Source organism: Phytophthora sojae (genome assembly GCF_000149755.1).
Source record: "Phytophthora sojae unplaced genomic scaffold PHYSOscaffold_13, whole genome shotgun sequence".
Lineage (NCBI taxonomy): Eukaryota > Oomycota > Peronosporomycetes > Peronosporales > Peronosporaceae > Phytophthora > Phytophthora sojae.
The window spans coordinates 1,036,527-1,053,791 of record NW_009258127.1 but is presented as its reverse complement, the minus strand read 5'-3'; the positions used below and the strand labels follow the sequence as shown (position 1 = coordinate 1,053,791).

The 17,265-nt window shown below is 56.4% G+C and overlaps 6 protein-coding genes across 6 annotated transcripts; 4 read left to right on the top strand and 2 right to left on the bottom strand.

The window, feature by feature from the left end:
* On the top strand, positions 1–1,679 carry PHYSODRAFT_249949 (hypothetical protein; the record flags this gene model as incomplete). Its single annotated transcript, XM_009539425.1, has 4 exons — positions 1–360; positions 677–770; positions 1,037–1,184; positions 1,253–1,679. 4 exons carry the CDS (start codon positions 1–3, stop codon positions 1,677–1,679), a joined length of 1,029 nt encoding a protein of 342 aa, XP_009537720.1.
* Positions 1,680–3,094: 1,415 nt separating this feature from the next.
* PHYSODRAFT_377560 (hypothetical protein) lies at positions 3,095–3,454 on the top strand (the record flags this gene model as incomplete). The annotated part of the gene is made up of 2 exons (XM_009539424.1): positions 3,095–3,229; positions 3,371–3,454. Coding segments are annotated over 2 exons (219 nt in total), but the record flags the coding sequence as incomplete, so codon positions are not given.
* A 410-nt stretch (positions 3,455–3,864) lies between these two features.
* PHYSODRAFT_530514 (hypothetical protein) lies at positions 3,865–4,569 on the bottom strand (the record flags this gene model as incomplete). The annotated part of the gene is made up of 1 exon (XM_009539423.1): positions 3,865–4,569. The coding sequence occupies one exon, from the start codon at positions 4,567–4,569 to the stop codon at positions 3,865–3,867; it is 705 nt and encodes a 234-aa protein (XP_009537718.1).
* A 1,418-nt stretch (positions 4,570–5,987) lies between these two features.
* PHYSODRAFT_374484 (hypothetical protein) lies at positions 5,988–6,170 on the top strand (the record flags this gene model as incomplete). Its single annotated transcript, XM_009539422.1, has 1 exon — positions 5,988–6,170. A coding segment is annotated over one exon (183 nt), but the record flags the coding sequence as incomplete, so codon positions are not given.
* Positions 6,171–6,686: 516 nt separating this feature from the next.
* On the bottom strand, positions 6,687–11,238 carry PHYSODRAFT_341117 (hypothetical protein; the record flags this gene model as incomplete). Its single annotated transcript, XM_009539421.1, has 2 exons — positions 6,687–7,132; positions 8,982–11,238. The coding sequence occupies 2 exons, from the start codon at positions 11,236–11,238 to the stop codon at positions 6,687–6,689; spliced, it is 2,703 nt and encodes a 900-aa protein (XP_009537716.1).
* Positions 11,239–13,722: 2,484 nt separating this feature from the next.
* PHYSODRAFT_530344 (hypothetical protein) lies at positions 13,723–15,741 on the top strand (the record flags this gene model as incomplete). The annotated part of the gene is made up of 2 exons (XM_009539420.1): positions 13,723–14,716; positions 14,888–15,741. Coding segments are annotated over 2 exons (1,848 nt in total), but the record flags the coding sequence as incomplete, so codon positions are not given.
* Positions 15,742–17,265: the final 1,524 nt, after the last annotated feature.

The window sequence follows — 17,265 nt, the reverse complement described above, 5'->3', positions numbered from 1 at the left end:
ATGGTGTGCTTCCCCCGTGCCTACCTCGTTACTGCAGCCGCCCCCGTGGCGCTCCAGCTGCAGCAGACCACAGCGACGTCGCTGAAGTACGACCCTTACACCACGTGCACCTCGTACGAGATCGGCAACAAGTGCTTCCCCGGCCGCGGCAGTGCGCTCAACGACGACGGCAACTGCGTCGTCACCGTGCCGGAAGACCCCCATTCGCACCAGGCCGCCAAAACACCAGCCGTCCCCGTGAAGTACAAGGGTCTGATGTCGAACGCATCCGCATCCCCGACCCAGCCCGTGTTCACTAAGGTGGGGAAGCGGATCATGTCGGAGAATACGCCCCCCACCGGCAGCGACCCGGACGCCTGTGTCACACAGCACGGGCAGTTCACCTGCACAAAGCTCGACTCCAAGCAGTAGCGGTCGCATGCTGTAGCCCAGCGAAGGTACCGCGATGGATCGCAAGCTGACAAGCTCAAGCTCAAGCTCGAGTTCGAGCTCAGGTTCGACCAGTAGCGGCCGCAGGCTCGAGTCGATTTACAGTGATGACCTTGCCGCAATCGAGGACTATTTCGGCAAACCGATGGAGCGCAAGCTGAAAAGCATGCCCACGACTGCGGTCCACAGTCCGTCGCCGTGGCCCGGCCGCCCTTGGCCCGTCTTCCAGGACAACATTAACTTCTAGTGGAACAAGGGCCAGCCGAGCGCTTCCGAGAAGTACGCGACGGCATTTGGACTAGACGTCACCACGTTCATGAACAACGTCTCAGCCGAGAATGGTGTCGATTAGAGGAACACGTTTCCCAACTGCTCCTCGGACAATCAATGCGCTGATGAGTCCATTGCCTGCGCGATACGCCCCAACAAGACATCAGGCTACTGCATCCCGACGTGGTACGCTATGGACTGTGCGTGGGTCTCAGCCGCCATCCTGGAGCCTGAACCGAATTGCCCCGTGACGTTCAACGGCGTGACTTTCCAGCCCAGGCGTTGATTACGGAGGTCTACGACGGCGCCATAGACGACCTACCACTCGTCTTCGCAGGGTCCCGCTACGACGGCTACGGTACTGATTCCATTGACGCGTTCGGCCGCCATACAGACTACTCGTACCGCGACCTGAACCCTGGGTTCTTCCACATCGCCACTGCCAATCTCCTCGGCCTGTTGAACAGACCTTCGTCGTTGACCACGTAGCCAACTACAGGGTCTGGAACCAGCCTGTCGTTGGGTTCAAGGTGTACGAGCAAACGGCCATGAGCACGAAAGAGGCGGCCAACACCTTCTACGGACTCGAGTCGTACCCCTGGAACGAGAACGCCACGAGCATCGTGTACGTTAAGTCGCGTCTGTCGTGGATCGAGCAGTCGGAGAAGGATGACGGACTGATCGCCTCGGGTCTGATCGCGAACTTCACGGGGGGAGCCTCCTACTACGACTACCTACTGGAGATGGACGACAATGAGGAGATCATCGGCGGTGAGTGGCTCTACGGATCGAACGACGACCACCCGGACTTCTTGTGGTTATTGACGGAGAAGCCGGATGCTGACACTGTCACCGAGATTGGGCTCAGCTACGCGAACGTGAAGTGCTGCTGGAGAAGGCTGTGGCGTGCGCTGGTGGGGATTCGGCGTAGGTGGTACCGCATAGTGAGAGCCATGGGGATGCACCCTCCTGAGGGGTGAGTGTCCTGTATACTTCACAGTAGGAAGTCGTACTGCCTAGGATGGTCACTGACAGTGACTCACTGTGTTTTACTTCGCTCTAAAGGGATCTGCAAACCAGCCCATTGTTAAGAGTGTAGCCGAGAGATCTCGCATGTGAACTTATCTTTTTGACTTCAAATTCGGCGGAGAAAAAAAATCAAGCGGCTAGGATTTAGTCTTCTTTCGTGCCGTGGCTGTCGCTACGACACAAGTTGGAATCGGGTGTGATGAGAGCGTCGCAAAAAATAACCGCAACATCATCGAGACTGTCAACTAACTGCAGCAGCGGCGACACCATGTCGGCATGAGCGTACAACTGAGTCACGCGCCTACTCGCGCTGTCCCAACAACTGGGAAACGATGCGCTCCCGACGGGGCTTCTCGTCTCTGGTGTCATCGACCATATGTGGGAGCACGTTTTGCAGGGATTGTTTTGTCATCGTGATGCTTGTGGTGGTACTGGCAATGAGTGAGTCTTTGGTGATCTGAATGAGACTCGAGAGCTGGACTCTAACGTCCGGAAAGAACTGGGTGAACATCCTCCAATTCGTCATCAATGCCTTGAATCCAGTCCTTGCACCTATATCCACGCCCGGCGCCACCACCGCTCGCAAGAACTCCAAAGTGGCTCTCCTGGACCAGATAACCCGTGCCCGAAGATGCGGAAGTACTCGACTGCCGCCAACCACAGAGTTTTTTTCGGACTCAGGAGACAATCTCGCTGGACTTCCAGTCGCTTAACTTCGTCACGTAGCAGCGGGATGTATCTCTCGAGGGCTGCATCAGCCGTGGCCTTCTTCTTCATGTATTTCTCCTGGGGTACGCGTCGACGCTCTCGTTTAAGCTGCTGCAGCATATGCAGCGTCTTCAGCGTGGATGGGTCTGCTATCGCCGTGATGTCAGACATAGAGCGGTTCACCTTAGGAAGTTTATTTGACGTCGTCAACTCGTTGGTGTCTGTAACTGACCCTTGCTTTGTAGGAGTGCCGCAGTGGCAGCTTGTGCTGGGTGACACTCACTACCTATGAGCGCTTGAGTTCGGATGTCTGTGATATGCAGAAGTATCTCCCCGGTGTGAGCAACTATCGGTACTTCCAGCTAACCAAGACGAGGGATCTCGGTATAAATGGGTGTATCCGCTCAAGCAGAAGAGCGACTCCAACGCCAACTTGATGGAGCTGATGTCGGAGCTGCGTGCGCAGGGGCACAAGATCAAGACGTTCACAAGCGACGGCGGAGGCGAATTCGTGAACAACCAGCTCAAAGGGTTCCTGAAATTACATGGGATTAAGTTCGTGCCTACTCACCAGCACACCCCTGAAGAGAATGCACTCGTTGAGAAGCTCAACGGTGTGCTGGTGAACAAGATGCGCGCCGCGATGCATGCAGCAGACTTGCCGCAGAAACTCTGGCCGGAAGTACTGCGGTATGTGGTGGACATTGACAACATGACGGCAACACGGGCACTCAAGGGCAGAACTCCGTCGGAGAAGCTCTTCAACAAGAAACCTGACATCAGCAAGATTCGGGTATGCGGGTGTCTGGGATTTGTGTTTGTGCCAAAAGCGGTGCGAAAGCACAAGTTGAGCCCAAAGGCAGATCCGGCGCTGTTGCTGGGATTCGCGCGCTCAACTACGGGCTACAGACTGCTAAATTTTCGGACTGGAAAGATTGTCGAAGCCCGAGACGTGCAGTTCCGCGAAGATGCCACGGTCAGTAGCAAGTACCTGAACAAGCTCTTGGTGGGCAGACATCAGGGCGAGAAGATCCCGTACGTGCCACTGCCAGTGGAGTACATTGCTACGGGCAATTCGCAGTATGAGCCTTTCGGCGGTAGTTCCAGGAAACTCACGTACTTGTCAAGGCCCGTCAGTATTGACTGGGATCGACCTGCTGTCTACATGGCAGTTGGCCAAAGGGGGTGTTTGTGCCTGGGGCTTTCCTCCTCGTGCCCGAGAGTGTGGTACGTTGCATGTAGTTGAGTGTGGTTGGCTAAGAAAAGAATGAATCACTTTGGAATTTGCCTCACTCAAGACAAGAGCCTCTTCTCCCTCGTTCACTGCTTCTCCTCGTCGTCAAGACTCTACACTATTCGCTGCTACTTCCGGGCACCGCGCTGCTACACTCAAGGCTCGACGCTGTTCGTTTCGGAGCGCAATAACTGCTAATAGCAGTTATTGCCATTTCCATTTCGCGTCCCACCCACTTGCTCGGCCATGGGTGTACGCTCATCCTTGGATCTTAGAGCATTGGTCACTTGTAGCAGCGTGGGTGGGTTGCCTTGACGCGTAGGCAGGTCGAACTGGTCCAGTAACTCAGGATGCGTCACTGCCACGCCCATCAGCAGCAACTGGGCCATGTCGTTGTCCGTAATAGCATGGTCCGGGCCCATATTGCGCAGCTTTTGCCGAAGTTGCGTCATTGTCGTGATGTACTCGGCCAATAATTGGCCCTCATTATGAGAGGTTTGATGCAACTGTCGCCGCAGGAGTACCGCGTAGGAGAAGTCGCGTTGGGTGTTATCCGCCACCAGTGTATTCCACATTTCCGCAGCCGTAGCCATTCCACACACCTTGGCAGCATCATCATTCTTGCATCCGCGCAGACCGCGTAGGATAGCCGCACGTGCAATTCGATCTCGCCCGTCATACTGGCGTTGCAGGCCCACATCCGTAGCATGGCGTGTCTCCCCGCCGCTCACTACAGCCCACGAGTCGCGCTCTGCCAGATAGAGCTCCAATTCGGCGCGATAGAGCTCAAACGTGCCTTCGAACCGGGGCGCTTTGTTGCTCGCCCGCGCTGGATTAACGGCCGGTTGTGCTTGTTGTTGCGGCTGGCCTTGCACGTTGCCAGCTCCAGCATTGCTCATTTTGTTTCTTGCGTCGCTTTCACTTCAAGAGACTCGTCACCAACAGTAGAGCTTTGGGCTCATAACCTAGCAGTTATTACGCTCCGAGACGAACAGCGTCGAGCCTTGAGTGTAGCAGCGCGGTGCCCGGAAGTAGCAGCGAATAGTGTTGAGTCTTGACGACGAGGAGAAGCAGTGAACGAGGGAGAAGAGGCTCTTGTCTTGAGTGAGGCAAATTCCAAAGTGATTCATTCTTTTCTTAGCCAACCACACTCAACTACATGCAACGTACCACACTCTCGGGCACGAGGAGGAAAGCCCCAGGCACAAACACCCCCTTTGGCCAACTGCCATGTAGTCAGCAGGTCGACCCCAGTCAATACTGACGGGCCTTGACAAGTACGTGAGTTTCCTGGAACTACCGCCGAAAGGCTCATAGCTGCTGCAGCATGTGCAGCGTCTTCAGCGTGGATGGGTCTGCTATCGCCGTGATGTCAGACATAGAGAGGTTCACCTTAGGAAGTTTATTTGACGTCGTCAACTCGTTGGTGTCTGTAACTGACCCTTGCTTTGTAGGAGTGCCGCAGTGGCAGCTTGCGCTGGGTGACACTACCAATAACGTCTTCACTCAACGCGTGGCTAGTGGGAGGATAGAGAACTTGGCTGCGCATGGAGGGAGACTTGGTTGGCGCGAGTGGGCTTGGAGACTGAAAGTCGACGCTGTCTGTGGCGCGCAGAGTTTGAAGAAACGTTTGGCTTGACGCTCGCAATCAGAAGTTTTTGATTGCCAGTTGTCCGTGCAGTCGAGATCTTGCAAAATGACTTGAGCCGTGCGACCAAAATGGTAGACTGAAACTCTGTGGAACCCCAAGTTCGTGGCGATGCTAATGATTATGTACCTTTTTGATTGCGAGCCAAGTCGTGATAAAACATTTATTTGAGATTTGAAACCACAAACTTTTGACTCGAACTAAGTATGGGCAGGTGTTTCCTTCAAAGTTGGTGGGATCAATCAATGGCGAGAGAAAGGCTCATGCTATGATAGCGCTGTGCTAGGTGTGTGTTTGCGATTTATATAACAGCTTTGAGGTTGAGCGAGGCCCTGGACCCCTCCCCATAAAAAAGGTAAAGCACTGTAGTATTACACATATAAATAAAGATGATGAAAGCGTAAACGACTCGTTCGAAAAAGTAATTGTTGTAAACGCATTTTCTACAAGATATTAACATGCCTGGCCAGACAACTACAACAACGACGGCATGATGGAAACGTCACTGTAGGCAACCATATAAGCTAGATAACTTAGCTTACATGCAGACATCGGCGAAGAATATTTTGCGAAGTTAGCATGTATTCCAAGGGACCCCGACATCCGCGACCTGCTTGTCCGTACAAAGTAACTCCGCATTCCCAATTCGACGGATCAAAGCAAGCAGCACGTGTCGGTGGCGTCGAGCTGGAAGTCTCGGAGCCCACCGCCAGCACGCTCGCTCATGGTGGAGGAGGTGGCAAGTCGCACAAGTTGGTGTTGGAGCCAGGCGAGCTCATCACATCGATTGAGCCCCACTGCGGCTCCCACAAGGTCAAAACCCGACTCTTCTACCTCAAGTTGTCGACGAACTAGGACCATTTTGTTGAGGGCGGACACCGCACTGCTGCGAGTACGGTAGTCAAAGCGCCGGGTAGTTGGGTTTCGCGTCCGCTCCGGTGAGGGATTGATGCGCTAGGAGCCATTTTCTCGAGGGTGGCGCTCAGTCTCTGAGCGATGCCTTCGATAGTGGTCTTCAATATCAATGAAGGGTATAGCTAAACATCGTTTTACAAGATAGAATGCTGCCAACTTCAAAGCCTCGTAAGTTTCTATACACTTCTTCTCGCTCTTGACCTCAACGGCATTAGCTCATCGATGCGTCGACCGAGTGTGTGGCTGTGGTTTCGCAATAAGTGCTCGTCATTGGTGACGTTAATCCCAAAGTCCTGTATCTGCAGAGACGATTGCTCCGGGTAGTACAGTAGGGGGGTCCTAAAAAGAAAAAAATCGCTTTTGGAGACCGTATAACGCTCGCCTACAACTAAAAAAAAACATGTTTGTTGTTCGTTTCTGTTTACTGTCTTTGGTAAAGTGTCGCCTCGCTGTCTAGACCGGAGCCTTGTATGCCATCTCGTCCCAGTACTTCACGTACGCAACCCACTCCTTCAGCCCGGGGTTCTTTTCCAGCACCTCCGGTACGTCACTGAAATCTTTCACCTTGGAGTTGAGCCCCTTGGCCAGGAAATACTCGTCCGGAGTGACCTTGTTCTTGAGCAGCATGTCATTCGTGGCGTCCTTCTTGACAAGGTTGGAGGCCGTAGCAGCGCGCCTCTTTTGAGCCAACGCCCGCACATCGTCCTTCGCCCCCTGCACCGTCTTGGAGCTGGCGATCCACTTTTTGGCGCGCTGAAGCCACGCCTTGATCTTCTCGAAGAGTTCCGTCATTCCCCTCTCTTCGGTGACCTCTGTCGACTTGAGTCCACGAAGCGAAGGTTTAGTGTCGATGTCGGGGTGGGCAGCGCCCTCCACGGTAGCAACTTGGGCAGCTTGGTCTGGGAGTGTGCCGACAGAGCGTCACCGCTCACGAGGAGGGTCAGCGCGAACACGAGAAGAAGGATGAGCTCGTTCATGGTATGTGAAGCACGCTTGATCCGAGTGTTGGGAGCTGGCGAGTGGCTTGTCGTGTCCGAAGTGAATGGAACAATGAGGGTAGATTATAGGCCAGAGGTGGCAGCCTCCGCCAACCTAACAGCCATTCGAGTAAACCCCAGTGATTGTCGGTGTGCTGTAACTGCTCCTTGTTCGAACCGATGCATCTGGTCGGCACATCTTCCAGGCAGAACACACTCTAACAAGACGATGGCTTCAACGGCTTGAAGCCATTGACTAGGGTGATAAAAGCAGGAGTGCCTATCCGCTTCTTAGGGAAGTATCACCCCCGCTCGTACCAGTATTTCTTTCTTTTCTTTTAAAAAAAGCGGACAGAATGGTCAAACGCGAATATGAATTAGTTTGAATTGCAACCCCGTTAAGAAGGTGCCTGCACCAGCGGCGCCCAAATTACTCTGCTCTAGAACAATGGATAACTTTTTCTTTAATTAATGGATACAATACACACTCTGTACAGATGATTCCCAGCCTGTAATGCCATTTTTATTCGAGTCTGAAGCAGCTGAAAAGTTTAGATCGCGTTAGAGCTGTCCACGAAATTATCTATAAGGGCATATCGGTTCGATACTGAGTATTACTGTTGCACAGGGCAACAGAGGAAATGTACTTTGAAGTGCCATAGCTTGCGTTAGATTTGCTTTCCATTTTCTTTTAAACCTAGCTATTTCAACTTTGTATTATATACTGCACTGTGAAGAAAATGTTTGTTGCTAGGGTCTTACGCAAAGTAGCAAAATTAATGGAGTGAAAGAGTAGGTCCGCACGTCAGGGTCTTAGTAACACTACTGGAAGTATTTCGTGGGGGGGGGGGTAACAGGTTTTTTATTTACGTTTAACTAGAAGCATCGAGTCCTGCAATCGCTGTAGGGTGTTTCGAATCGAATAATAGTCCAGTAATCCCTTTTCGCTACTGCTGGGCTTTATTTCGTTCTCCGAACTGATGGTAAATTGTTGCGGAATATCTGCTCTCTGAAGCACTGCATCGGAATGTTTTGCCGATTGGCGTGATTTTTTACCAAGGCTTTTACGGCTTTTCGTGGTCCTTCCGTATCAGCATCCTAATACTCAAAACTGGCGGCACTGTACTACTCGGAGTCCGGAAGGTGCCTTGGAGTGAGAGTCGAACTGTCGACAACAAGGTGCAGTGTGCTACCTGGTTCATCGCCCGCTCTAGAGATTTAGTGATGCTGTCAGCTCCATCTTGTGCTTCATTCACTTGTACAAAGCCAAGCGCATGGATTTCTGGTGGGCTACTGCCCAACAGAACCCAACATGCCCGCCGTATACGATGAGATACCAATCTTCCATGGCAACAGGTCGATACGAGGGAATGAGTGCTGTGAATACTGGAAGTATTTCATGTATTGTCTTTACTGAAGTAATAGATTCATTTGAAAAAATAGATTTTCAATTTTAATCGAACGTTGCTGCAGCGTTCGATTGGCTGTTTTGCACAGACCTTCTGCATTGGCAGAGTTTACTTCTATTTTTACTAATCACACGAAAATGCTTTACTTCAATGGAACATCATGTTCAATGCTTAAAATCTGAGATCAGGTAGATAGTACATGTTACAGGAATCGCGACCAGATATCAGCAGGAGAGCACCCCAACAACAAGTTTTTAAGATGCTTACAACATTAGCTGACATACTGGCTCGTAATTAAATACGACCGCCTTTCACTGAAGGCGACGGGCGTTGAAGAGCTTGTCCAGCCGTAGCATGGCTACCGCTGGATGGGAAACCAGTTGAGGAAGACGTCGAGCCTGTCGTGGTTGTCGTCGACGACATACGCAGCGTCGGTGCGATGATACTCTTGAGAGTGAAGGCCACTTGCATCGAGCTTGGTCGTGCGTCCGGGTCCAACTGCGTGCAGTCCATTACCAGCTTGCGGAGATTCGGCGGACAGTCCTCCCGCAGCGACACGCGGATCTTGCCCAGCCGCACGAGCTGAGCGAGTTGCATGCCTGGCAGCCGCTCGCCCTTGTCCGAAGTCACGTCGGAGAACGGTTGCTCGCACGTGTCCATCTCGGACAGCACGACCCCCAGCGAGTAGATATCCGCCTTCTCCGAGTATTTCTTGCCCTCGATGATCTCCGGTGCTGTCCACAACAGGGTGCCGACGCCCGACGTCATGGTCTCGTTCACGTGAGTCTTGCGGCTAACCCCGAAGTCGCTCAGTTTGGCGTGGAACTTGCGGTTCAGCAGCACGTTCTTGGACTTGAGGTCGCGGTGCACCACAATGGGCCGTAAACAGTGCAGGTAGACTAAGCCTTCCGCTATATCCATCGCGATCGAGATCTTCTCGCGCTGCCACGTGAACTTCTCTCGGTTCTTCTTCAGCACTTCCTCCAGGTCGCCCGCGTCCATATACTCCACCACAGCGCACAGATTCTGTAGTCGATTCCAGCTCACGCCCACGAACGACACGATGTTGCGGTGCTGCAGGGTGCACATGAGTTGGATCTCGCCCGCGAACTGCTCCAAGCTGGTTGTGAACTGGCATTTCTCCGGTAGCAACCGCTTGATGGCAACGTGACGCGTCTCCAGTTGGCCAAGCCACACCTCGCCGTAAGCTCCCTTCGACAGCATCCGCAAGAAGGTCAGCTCGTCGAAGGCGATGCGCTTCGTGAACACCTCCGGGTCCTGCATAAACTCCGTCAGAGTCTCGGACTCGTTGCAGTACTCGCTCACAGTTTTGCCGCCACCCGCAGCCCCCACCCACGACCCAGCCATAGACGAGCGGCGCCCGTACGCTGAGGACTCGCGGTTACTCGCGTTGCCGAAAGTGTACCAAGAGGACCGTCGACCGCGGTTTGTCTGCACGTTCACGTTCGTGGCGGCGTTCGACGAGGTGTCGCTGCCACTGTCGCTGTTCTTCCCGCGTCGACCGATCACCCGAGGAATGAAGCCCAGATCTGATCGCGTGGCGCTTGCGGTCTCATTCGGTGCACGCGCCGTCCCAATAGCTGCAGTCTCGGACGGTTGTTCCTCTCTCTGCATCCTCCTCCTCCGGCAGCAACAGCACGCGATAAATATCACGACGATGAGGAGAACGCCACCGCCGATCGCCACGCCCAATAGCAACCCCGAGTCACTTCCACTGTCCGAAGTCTCACTCTCGTCCGACTGCTTGTTCACCTGCACTGTGGTCACTGCAGCCAGGAAGCTCTTGACTTTATCCGCATCAACTGTCGGTCTGCACCATCCGGACGTCCCGCTGGTTGAAGTCGTTCCAGATGTCGCCACGTCCTCCAGTCTCAAGCACGGGATGATCGTATCCAGCGTATTGCCACATACTACGCCCGAGTCACTGTTCCGCATGTGGATCGAGTATACCTGCAGCGCTGTCGCGTCAGTCAACGTGATGCTGTGTTCGTACACTTGTGGGTACGGGATCGTACTGGAAGACGTGACGGAGGACCAGAACGACACCTCCGTAGCTGTCGGCAGCGCAGAAGACGCCCCATCCACTGCGCACTGAATAAAACTCGTCACATTGGCCACGCAGTTGGCGTTAGTGGCCTGGTAGTACGAGCCACAGGTCGCAGCCTCACAGCCGCTTCCTGGACCGGTAAAGTCGTCGTACGAGACGCCCAGGTCCGCCATGTCCACGCCCGTTGCCGAGCCATCACTACAGCGAGTGTAGACTTGAACCAGAGCGTCTCCAGCCTTGTCGCCGTTGCTGGAGCCGCCCGAGAAGACGTAACCGTGCGCCCACAGCAACCCCACCTTGGCGACGTCGTCCAGGTCGCTCCAGACCGAATTAGAGGACGCGGACAGCGTGGCTGCCACGTCGCTGGGGATGTCTATCTCACTGGGGGTTGTGAGCGCTGCGGTGTTGCTCTGGAGGCTCTCGCAGCGCGCCAGAACGTCGCTACTGGCGGACAAGCCGAACACCAACGCGTTTCCGGGCTTTGCGAGGGCTACAGAGAGCGTCAGAAGCTGTAACTTGCGGCGCCGTCGGCGCGGAACTATGGCGCGCATAGTGAACTTGAAGGATGTGTGAGAGGGACACTGCGCACACGCGGAAGACGACACCACCTGTGCTTCCTGGCGCGATTAACCCAATGAAGGCGTATCAGTGGCAGCGGGGCTGTAATTGGTGGATATTGCGATAGAGACAGAGCGAGCGGTTGGTGGAAAATAGGTTCAGAGGTTTTCGGAAAAATCATAACCATGAAATGGCTTCATCGCAACTCAAAAGTTGTATGTTTATATGATCCTCTCTATTTGAGCCATACCGTTTATTTGATGCAGGCTTTGTCGCTACCAAATATTTCACTTAGTTTTTGTATGATCTCTGTTTATATGCATACAAGGTATATGAGTCACATTTTTGGGTACCAAATTAGGTCTCACCTGTTTATTTGATTCACACTGCTCACGGCCACACACTCTTCAAAGCACCACTGCTCAACACTCAACGCCTACCGCAAGCCTTCTTCGCTCGCCATGTCTCCTCGCACCTGTCTGACGCTAGAACAAAAGCTCCAAGTGCACCTAAAACTCAAGCAGAATCCTGGCATGAACAACCCCATGCCCGCCGAGTGGATCTACGCAACTTTCAATGCCCGGGTCAACCGTGCCACACTCGCCCGACTGCGCAACCTGCCTTCTTCCTACTTCAGCCACGTCGACCTGAGTGGGACCAAGCGGCGCCGAGTGAAATTCCCTCAGTTTGAGCGGGAACTGAGGGAATTTTTCTTTCAGAACGAAACTAAAACGGCGATGGCGGACGACGTGCTTCTGCTGAAGGCGCATGAGCTGGCGGAGCGCTTAGGAGGAAGAGGTGGAACAGGAACCCGCAGTTCAACCTGCCATTGCTCTGAGACACTGCATGGAGCTGGCTGCATTTCTGCTGCAATGCGGAGAGCAGACTGACAGAAAACGAAGAGCTTTACAGACCGTGACCGCTTTGGTTCGAGAGACTACGGTGAAGGCAAAGCGGCAGCGGACTATGCACGATTTCTTTACGTGCACCACATAATGTTTTAAACTGAGTCCATTTTATATGAGTCATTGTAGTAGATGGTCACCAACAGGGCCTCATATAAACAGGTTTGACTGTATTTTTTACTGCCAGTTGTCCAGTAACCACTTGCTGCGCTTGCATGCTACGTACTTAAGTATAGTTCAATTCTTGCCATTGATTGGCCCCCACCAACTGTGTAGGAAACACCTGATCAATGTACACATACGTACTTAGTTAAAATCAAACGTTTTGTGGTTTTGCGCTCAAACCAATGAATTGCACAATTTGGCTCGCAATCAAAAAACATCATACCAGCCTCCATATAATTTTCAGTGTGCAATTCCACTCGCAACGCACAAGCCATTTCCTTGGTACTTACTCGTAATGGGGACAACCGGTCGATATCATTGCAGGGTAGGCCGTGGTGTCGGCCTTTAATGTGATCCCCGCAGGGGATAAGTTGAAACCCCCCAAATTGCCCGATATCGTGGGCTTCACTGGAGGTTGTTCACGTGTTTCGAGCCGCTGATGATCCGAGACGCGAGGGCTGAGACGGATTCCCTGCACAGCCGCGTGTACTGCTTTAAAGTGTCGGAAGCCCAACGACCGTGATGTGGAGTAGCGCCCTCACAGAAATCTCGCGAATGCGATCTCGCACACACTCGGCGCGTCTGGATAGCGGTCGCGCCGAGCGAATTATTCTCGGTTGTTGGAGTAGCGTATCTTCGAAATACAGGCCAAATCTTCGCAGGCTTCGGAGTTGGGGGGGGTTCTTGTGTTGACGCTTGCTCCTTGTCGTAGGGCGTCGAGCCTTGGGCGTGCGGCGTTATCGGGCCGGCGTTTCCTCGGCGTTCCCGTCGGGCGTGCGGCGTTATCGGGCCGGCGTTTCCTCGGCGTTCCCGTCAGGTGTGCGGCGTTATCGGGCCGGCGTTTCCTGGGGCTTGTGTGGCGTTATCGGGCCTACACGGGGGGCTTGTGCACAGCGGTTATCAGGCCAGTGCGGTCCTTCGCCTAGGCAGCGCGTTATCGGGCGCCCACCTAAACGGTATACGTTTAACGTGCCTTTGTTCCAGCACGGGTCTGTGGGGGGTGAACACCCGAACCAGCAAACGACGGGGGGCCGGGATATCGAGGCGGCTCTACTTGCCGGCGCTTGGTGGTTCCCCTGGAACCTCGGAGAAGACGGGAGGTCTTTGTGGTTCAGAGAAATTTCGGGACTGAGTCCTTACCCTATCCTATGTCCTTGCTACTGGCTACTCTGTACTACTGCTTGCTAAGCCTACCGCTCTGGGCCTATCCCTACTTCTGTCGTGCTTGCACTGCCGTCCTTCAACCTGGTTTGCGTGGCGCAATCAAGATCTTACCTCGGCGCGTTTTGGTCGGCGGGGGTTAGGGTCGGCGCGTTTTGCTCGACGCGTCTTGCTCGGCGCGTTTTGCTCGGCGGGGTTTAGGGTCGGCGCGTTTTGCAGAACCGGGTGCGCTGGTCGACTCGTCGGATGATTACGTGTCGCACTGGATTCTGGCACCGTGTCTCACGGCCCATCACCCACGCCGACTTTCCTGTCGAGCTCGGCCCTGCGTCGCGCCCATCAATCCGCGTCGCGTTCCATCAGCCGCGTCGAAGTCCATCACTCGCGTCCCGGCGCCTTCTTCCTCCGGCGCCCGGCGCGCCCACTTCTTCCGCGGGGTACTACACCACATTCGTCCCGCTGCCACGCACGCGCCCTCCTCAGGTGGGTGTGTCGTCGCAGAACCTGCCCCGCGCCTTCGCTTCGTCTCGACACCATCGCGTTTTCTGCCCTCGCAGTCCGCTTCGCGGTACTCCAAGCTTCATAGCTCGCCGCCACGACGTCGACGTCAACGACATCGACCTGGAAGAAGAAGAGCTTGACACCGACGACCTCGAGGCCGCTGGCTGCGCGGTTTGTGCCCTCGGCGCGCATCGTCCTCGCCTCCCCGTCGCGCCCCAAGCCCAGCTTCCGGCTTCAGGCGCCCCCGTCCACTCGGTGACAGCTCTTGTCGCCGACGCGCACACTCTCCAGCGCGAGAACCAGGAGCTGCGCGCCCAGTACGAACTCGTCTCAGCGCACAATGCAGGCTTGGCTACTCACGCGTCCGTGCTGCATGACTGCAATCTCGCGATCTTGCATCGTGCTTGCGAGGGTTATCGCGCAGGCATGATCCGGCTCGAGCAGGCGCTCCTCTCCCGGGAGCACGCCGAGCGGGACTACGCCGTCCTGGAGGACCGAGTGGCCGACTTCCGCCCTCGTGCTGAACGCGCCGACGCTGCCGAGGCTCTACTCCGCGCCGAGCGAGGCTCCTTGACAGAGCAATATCGTGATCGTCAAGCTCAGCTCCGGGCGGCACGAGACCAGGTCACTGACTTGACTGCCCAACTCGCGCGCGCTCCTGCTACGCCGCCTCCCTCCACCGTGTCGCTAGCGCGGCTGTTTGCTGCACAAGGCGAGCGCGACGCCGCTCTCGCCGAGCGTGACCGCGTGACCCGCGTTCTCATGGTCGTCGAGCAAGAGCATGACGGGGCCCTCGACATGCGAGATCGAGTGCGTCGCGCCTCCACGGCGCTGAGACGCGAGCGAGACGCTGCTGTCACCGAGAGGGACCGGGAACGTCAAGCCGTGGCCGCTCTTGAGCAGCGGCGAGACGCTGCCGTCGCCGAGAGAGATCAGGCTCGCCAGGCCTTGACTGCTCTGGAGCAGCAGCGCGCCCCTGTCGACGAAGAGCTCTGCGCGGCCCGTGCGTCGCTTTCTCAGAGCCGCATGGAGATCGAGGCAGCCCAGAACCTGAACGTCCCGCTGCGGGACGACCTTCGGCGCGTCAACGCGCTCTTAGTGGCCCACGCCGAGGAGCTCCGCCGCGGCGCGACGCGTATCCACGAGCTGGAGGAGTCAGTGGCTACTGCTACGACTCTCCGTGTGGCCGCCGAGTCCGAGATGGCGCGGGCTCAAGCCGGCGAACTTTGCGCCACATCTCGCACGGCGCAGTATCGAGCTGGGTGGCTGTCCATGCGGCGGTCGTCTCAGCAGCGTCGAGGAGCAGTCGGCGCCCAGACCCATCGTCTCAGCGCTCGCGTCGCCGAGCTGGTGGAGGAGCGCGACTTGGCCATCCGAGAGCGCGACGAACGCGCTGTGGCTTGGCGTCGGATGCTTCGAGACGCGCGTCGGGGCCGAGAGCTGGCGCGGCGGGTGCGCGACGAGCTTGCTGATCGTCTCGCCGGCGTCGTAACGCGTGTAGGCGGGCAGATCGACACCGCTGCCCTGGTCAGGCGACTCGAAGCCACTTTCACGGCGGAGATCGACGGTGCGATCCCCCTCCCCCCTGCTATTCCTACGTCCGCAGCAGTTCCTGTGGCATCCGCGGTTCCTGTTCCTGCTCCAACTGCGTCGAGCTCTGGTGCCCGGGCGGGCTCGTCGGCTTCGACGGCGGGCTCGACGACTGGCGCTTCCCCTCCAGCAGGTCCTTCGGGCTCCCGTCCTGTTCCGACTTCGTCCGCTGCCTCGTCCTCGTCGGGTTTTCGGCGACCTCGACACGGCGCGTCGAGTCGTTCGGGTTCTCAGTCACGCGCGTCTAGGCCGTCAGGAGTGGCGTCCGCTACGTCGTCTGGTTCTCCCCCCCTTCGACGTAGTCAACGGCTCTCTACCGTGGCCGACACTGCGGCCTCCGACAACGCCGCTGCGCAGGCCTCATCTGCAGCTACGCCCTCTGCGGCCGCTGCAGCTGCAGCGCGCGCACGAGAGGACGCGTCGCTCTTCGGCTCCGAGTCTTCGGACAGCGAGGACCAAGCGCGGCGAGCTCAGCCCAAGCGCCGCTGGCTGCATAGCCCCGGGCCTCGCTCACGGTCGCCGGCGCGTCCGCCTCCACGTTCGCAGTCACATTCCCGGACACCCCCGCGCTCCCGTTCTGCTTCGCGTTCGCGTTTCCGCTCGGCCTCTCGTTCGCGTTCCCACTCGCCTCCACGCTCGCGCTCGCCCTCCTTGGCGTCGACGCGTTCGGCCGGCTCAACGCGTTCGGCGCACGCGGCGGGGTCGGCGCACTCGGCGGGGTCGGAGGCCTCGCGTCACTCTTCTCCTGCACGGCCGACGCACTCCTCGTCGAGGGGCCGTGCGGCAGCCGGAGCTGGACCAGGCACTGGTCCGGGCGATTCGGGCTACTCCAGTGGCAACGACTCGTCCGCTTCCTCGTCGTCCCGCGCCTCGTCCTCAAGCACCGCCTCCAGCGGCTCAGCGGGGAGTGCTCCGGCGGCGCCCTTCTTCGACCCTGTGATTCCGCCTGCCGGAACTCCGTCTGGCTGGCAGCCTCGCTACGCTCCTTGGCCCAAGCGGGTACGACGTCTCCGCCTTCATCTCATCACCGTGCAGGAGTTGCGAACGCTCTTCCTGCCGCCGCCCGGCTGGATCATTCCGCGCCGTGTTCCCCCCGCGCCTGCGAACTGGAACCGCGCCCTCGTGACTCTGGCCATCGTGGACGCGCTATACGCGACTTGGCCGTGGCGCTACCTCGCTCAAGCCTCTGAGGCGCTTCTCTTCGCGTCCGGCGACGCGGCGTTCCGCCCATTCCTACGTCGGCTCCGGCACCACATCGAGCACTGGGCTCAGGCGTACTGCATGAGCTCTTCGTGCAGGGCGCGGCGTGGAAAAGGTGGCGCACGGCGCGCAACTCGCGTCGCTCACACGCGGGCAACCACCTCAACAGCCTGTTGCAGCTGGTGGTCGGGCTGTTCCACTGATGCTTGGTCGGATGAGCTTCTTCTTCACCATGTCTTCGACCCAACGCACGATCTCACGCTACTGCTCAGGAGACTGTCGCCACTGTTGTCGGTACATCGCCAGATTTGAATCCTTCACATCGATCTGATGCTCAATGTCGCGCTTCTCTGGTAAACCGTCGGGTAGCTCAGGACGGAACACGTTGTCCTTGTACTCCGTTAGGAGTTCGAAGGCTGGATTTTCACGGAAACTGTCCCAGTCCGTTTCCAGATAGCGCTGTGTTTTCGCACTACCAACATTGTCGGGTTGGTCTCG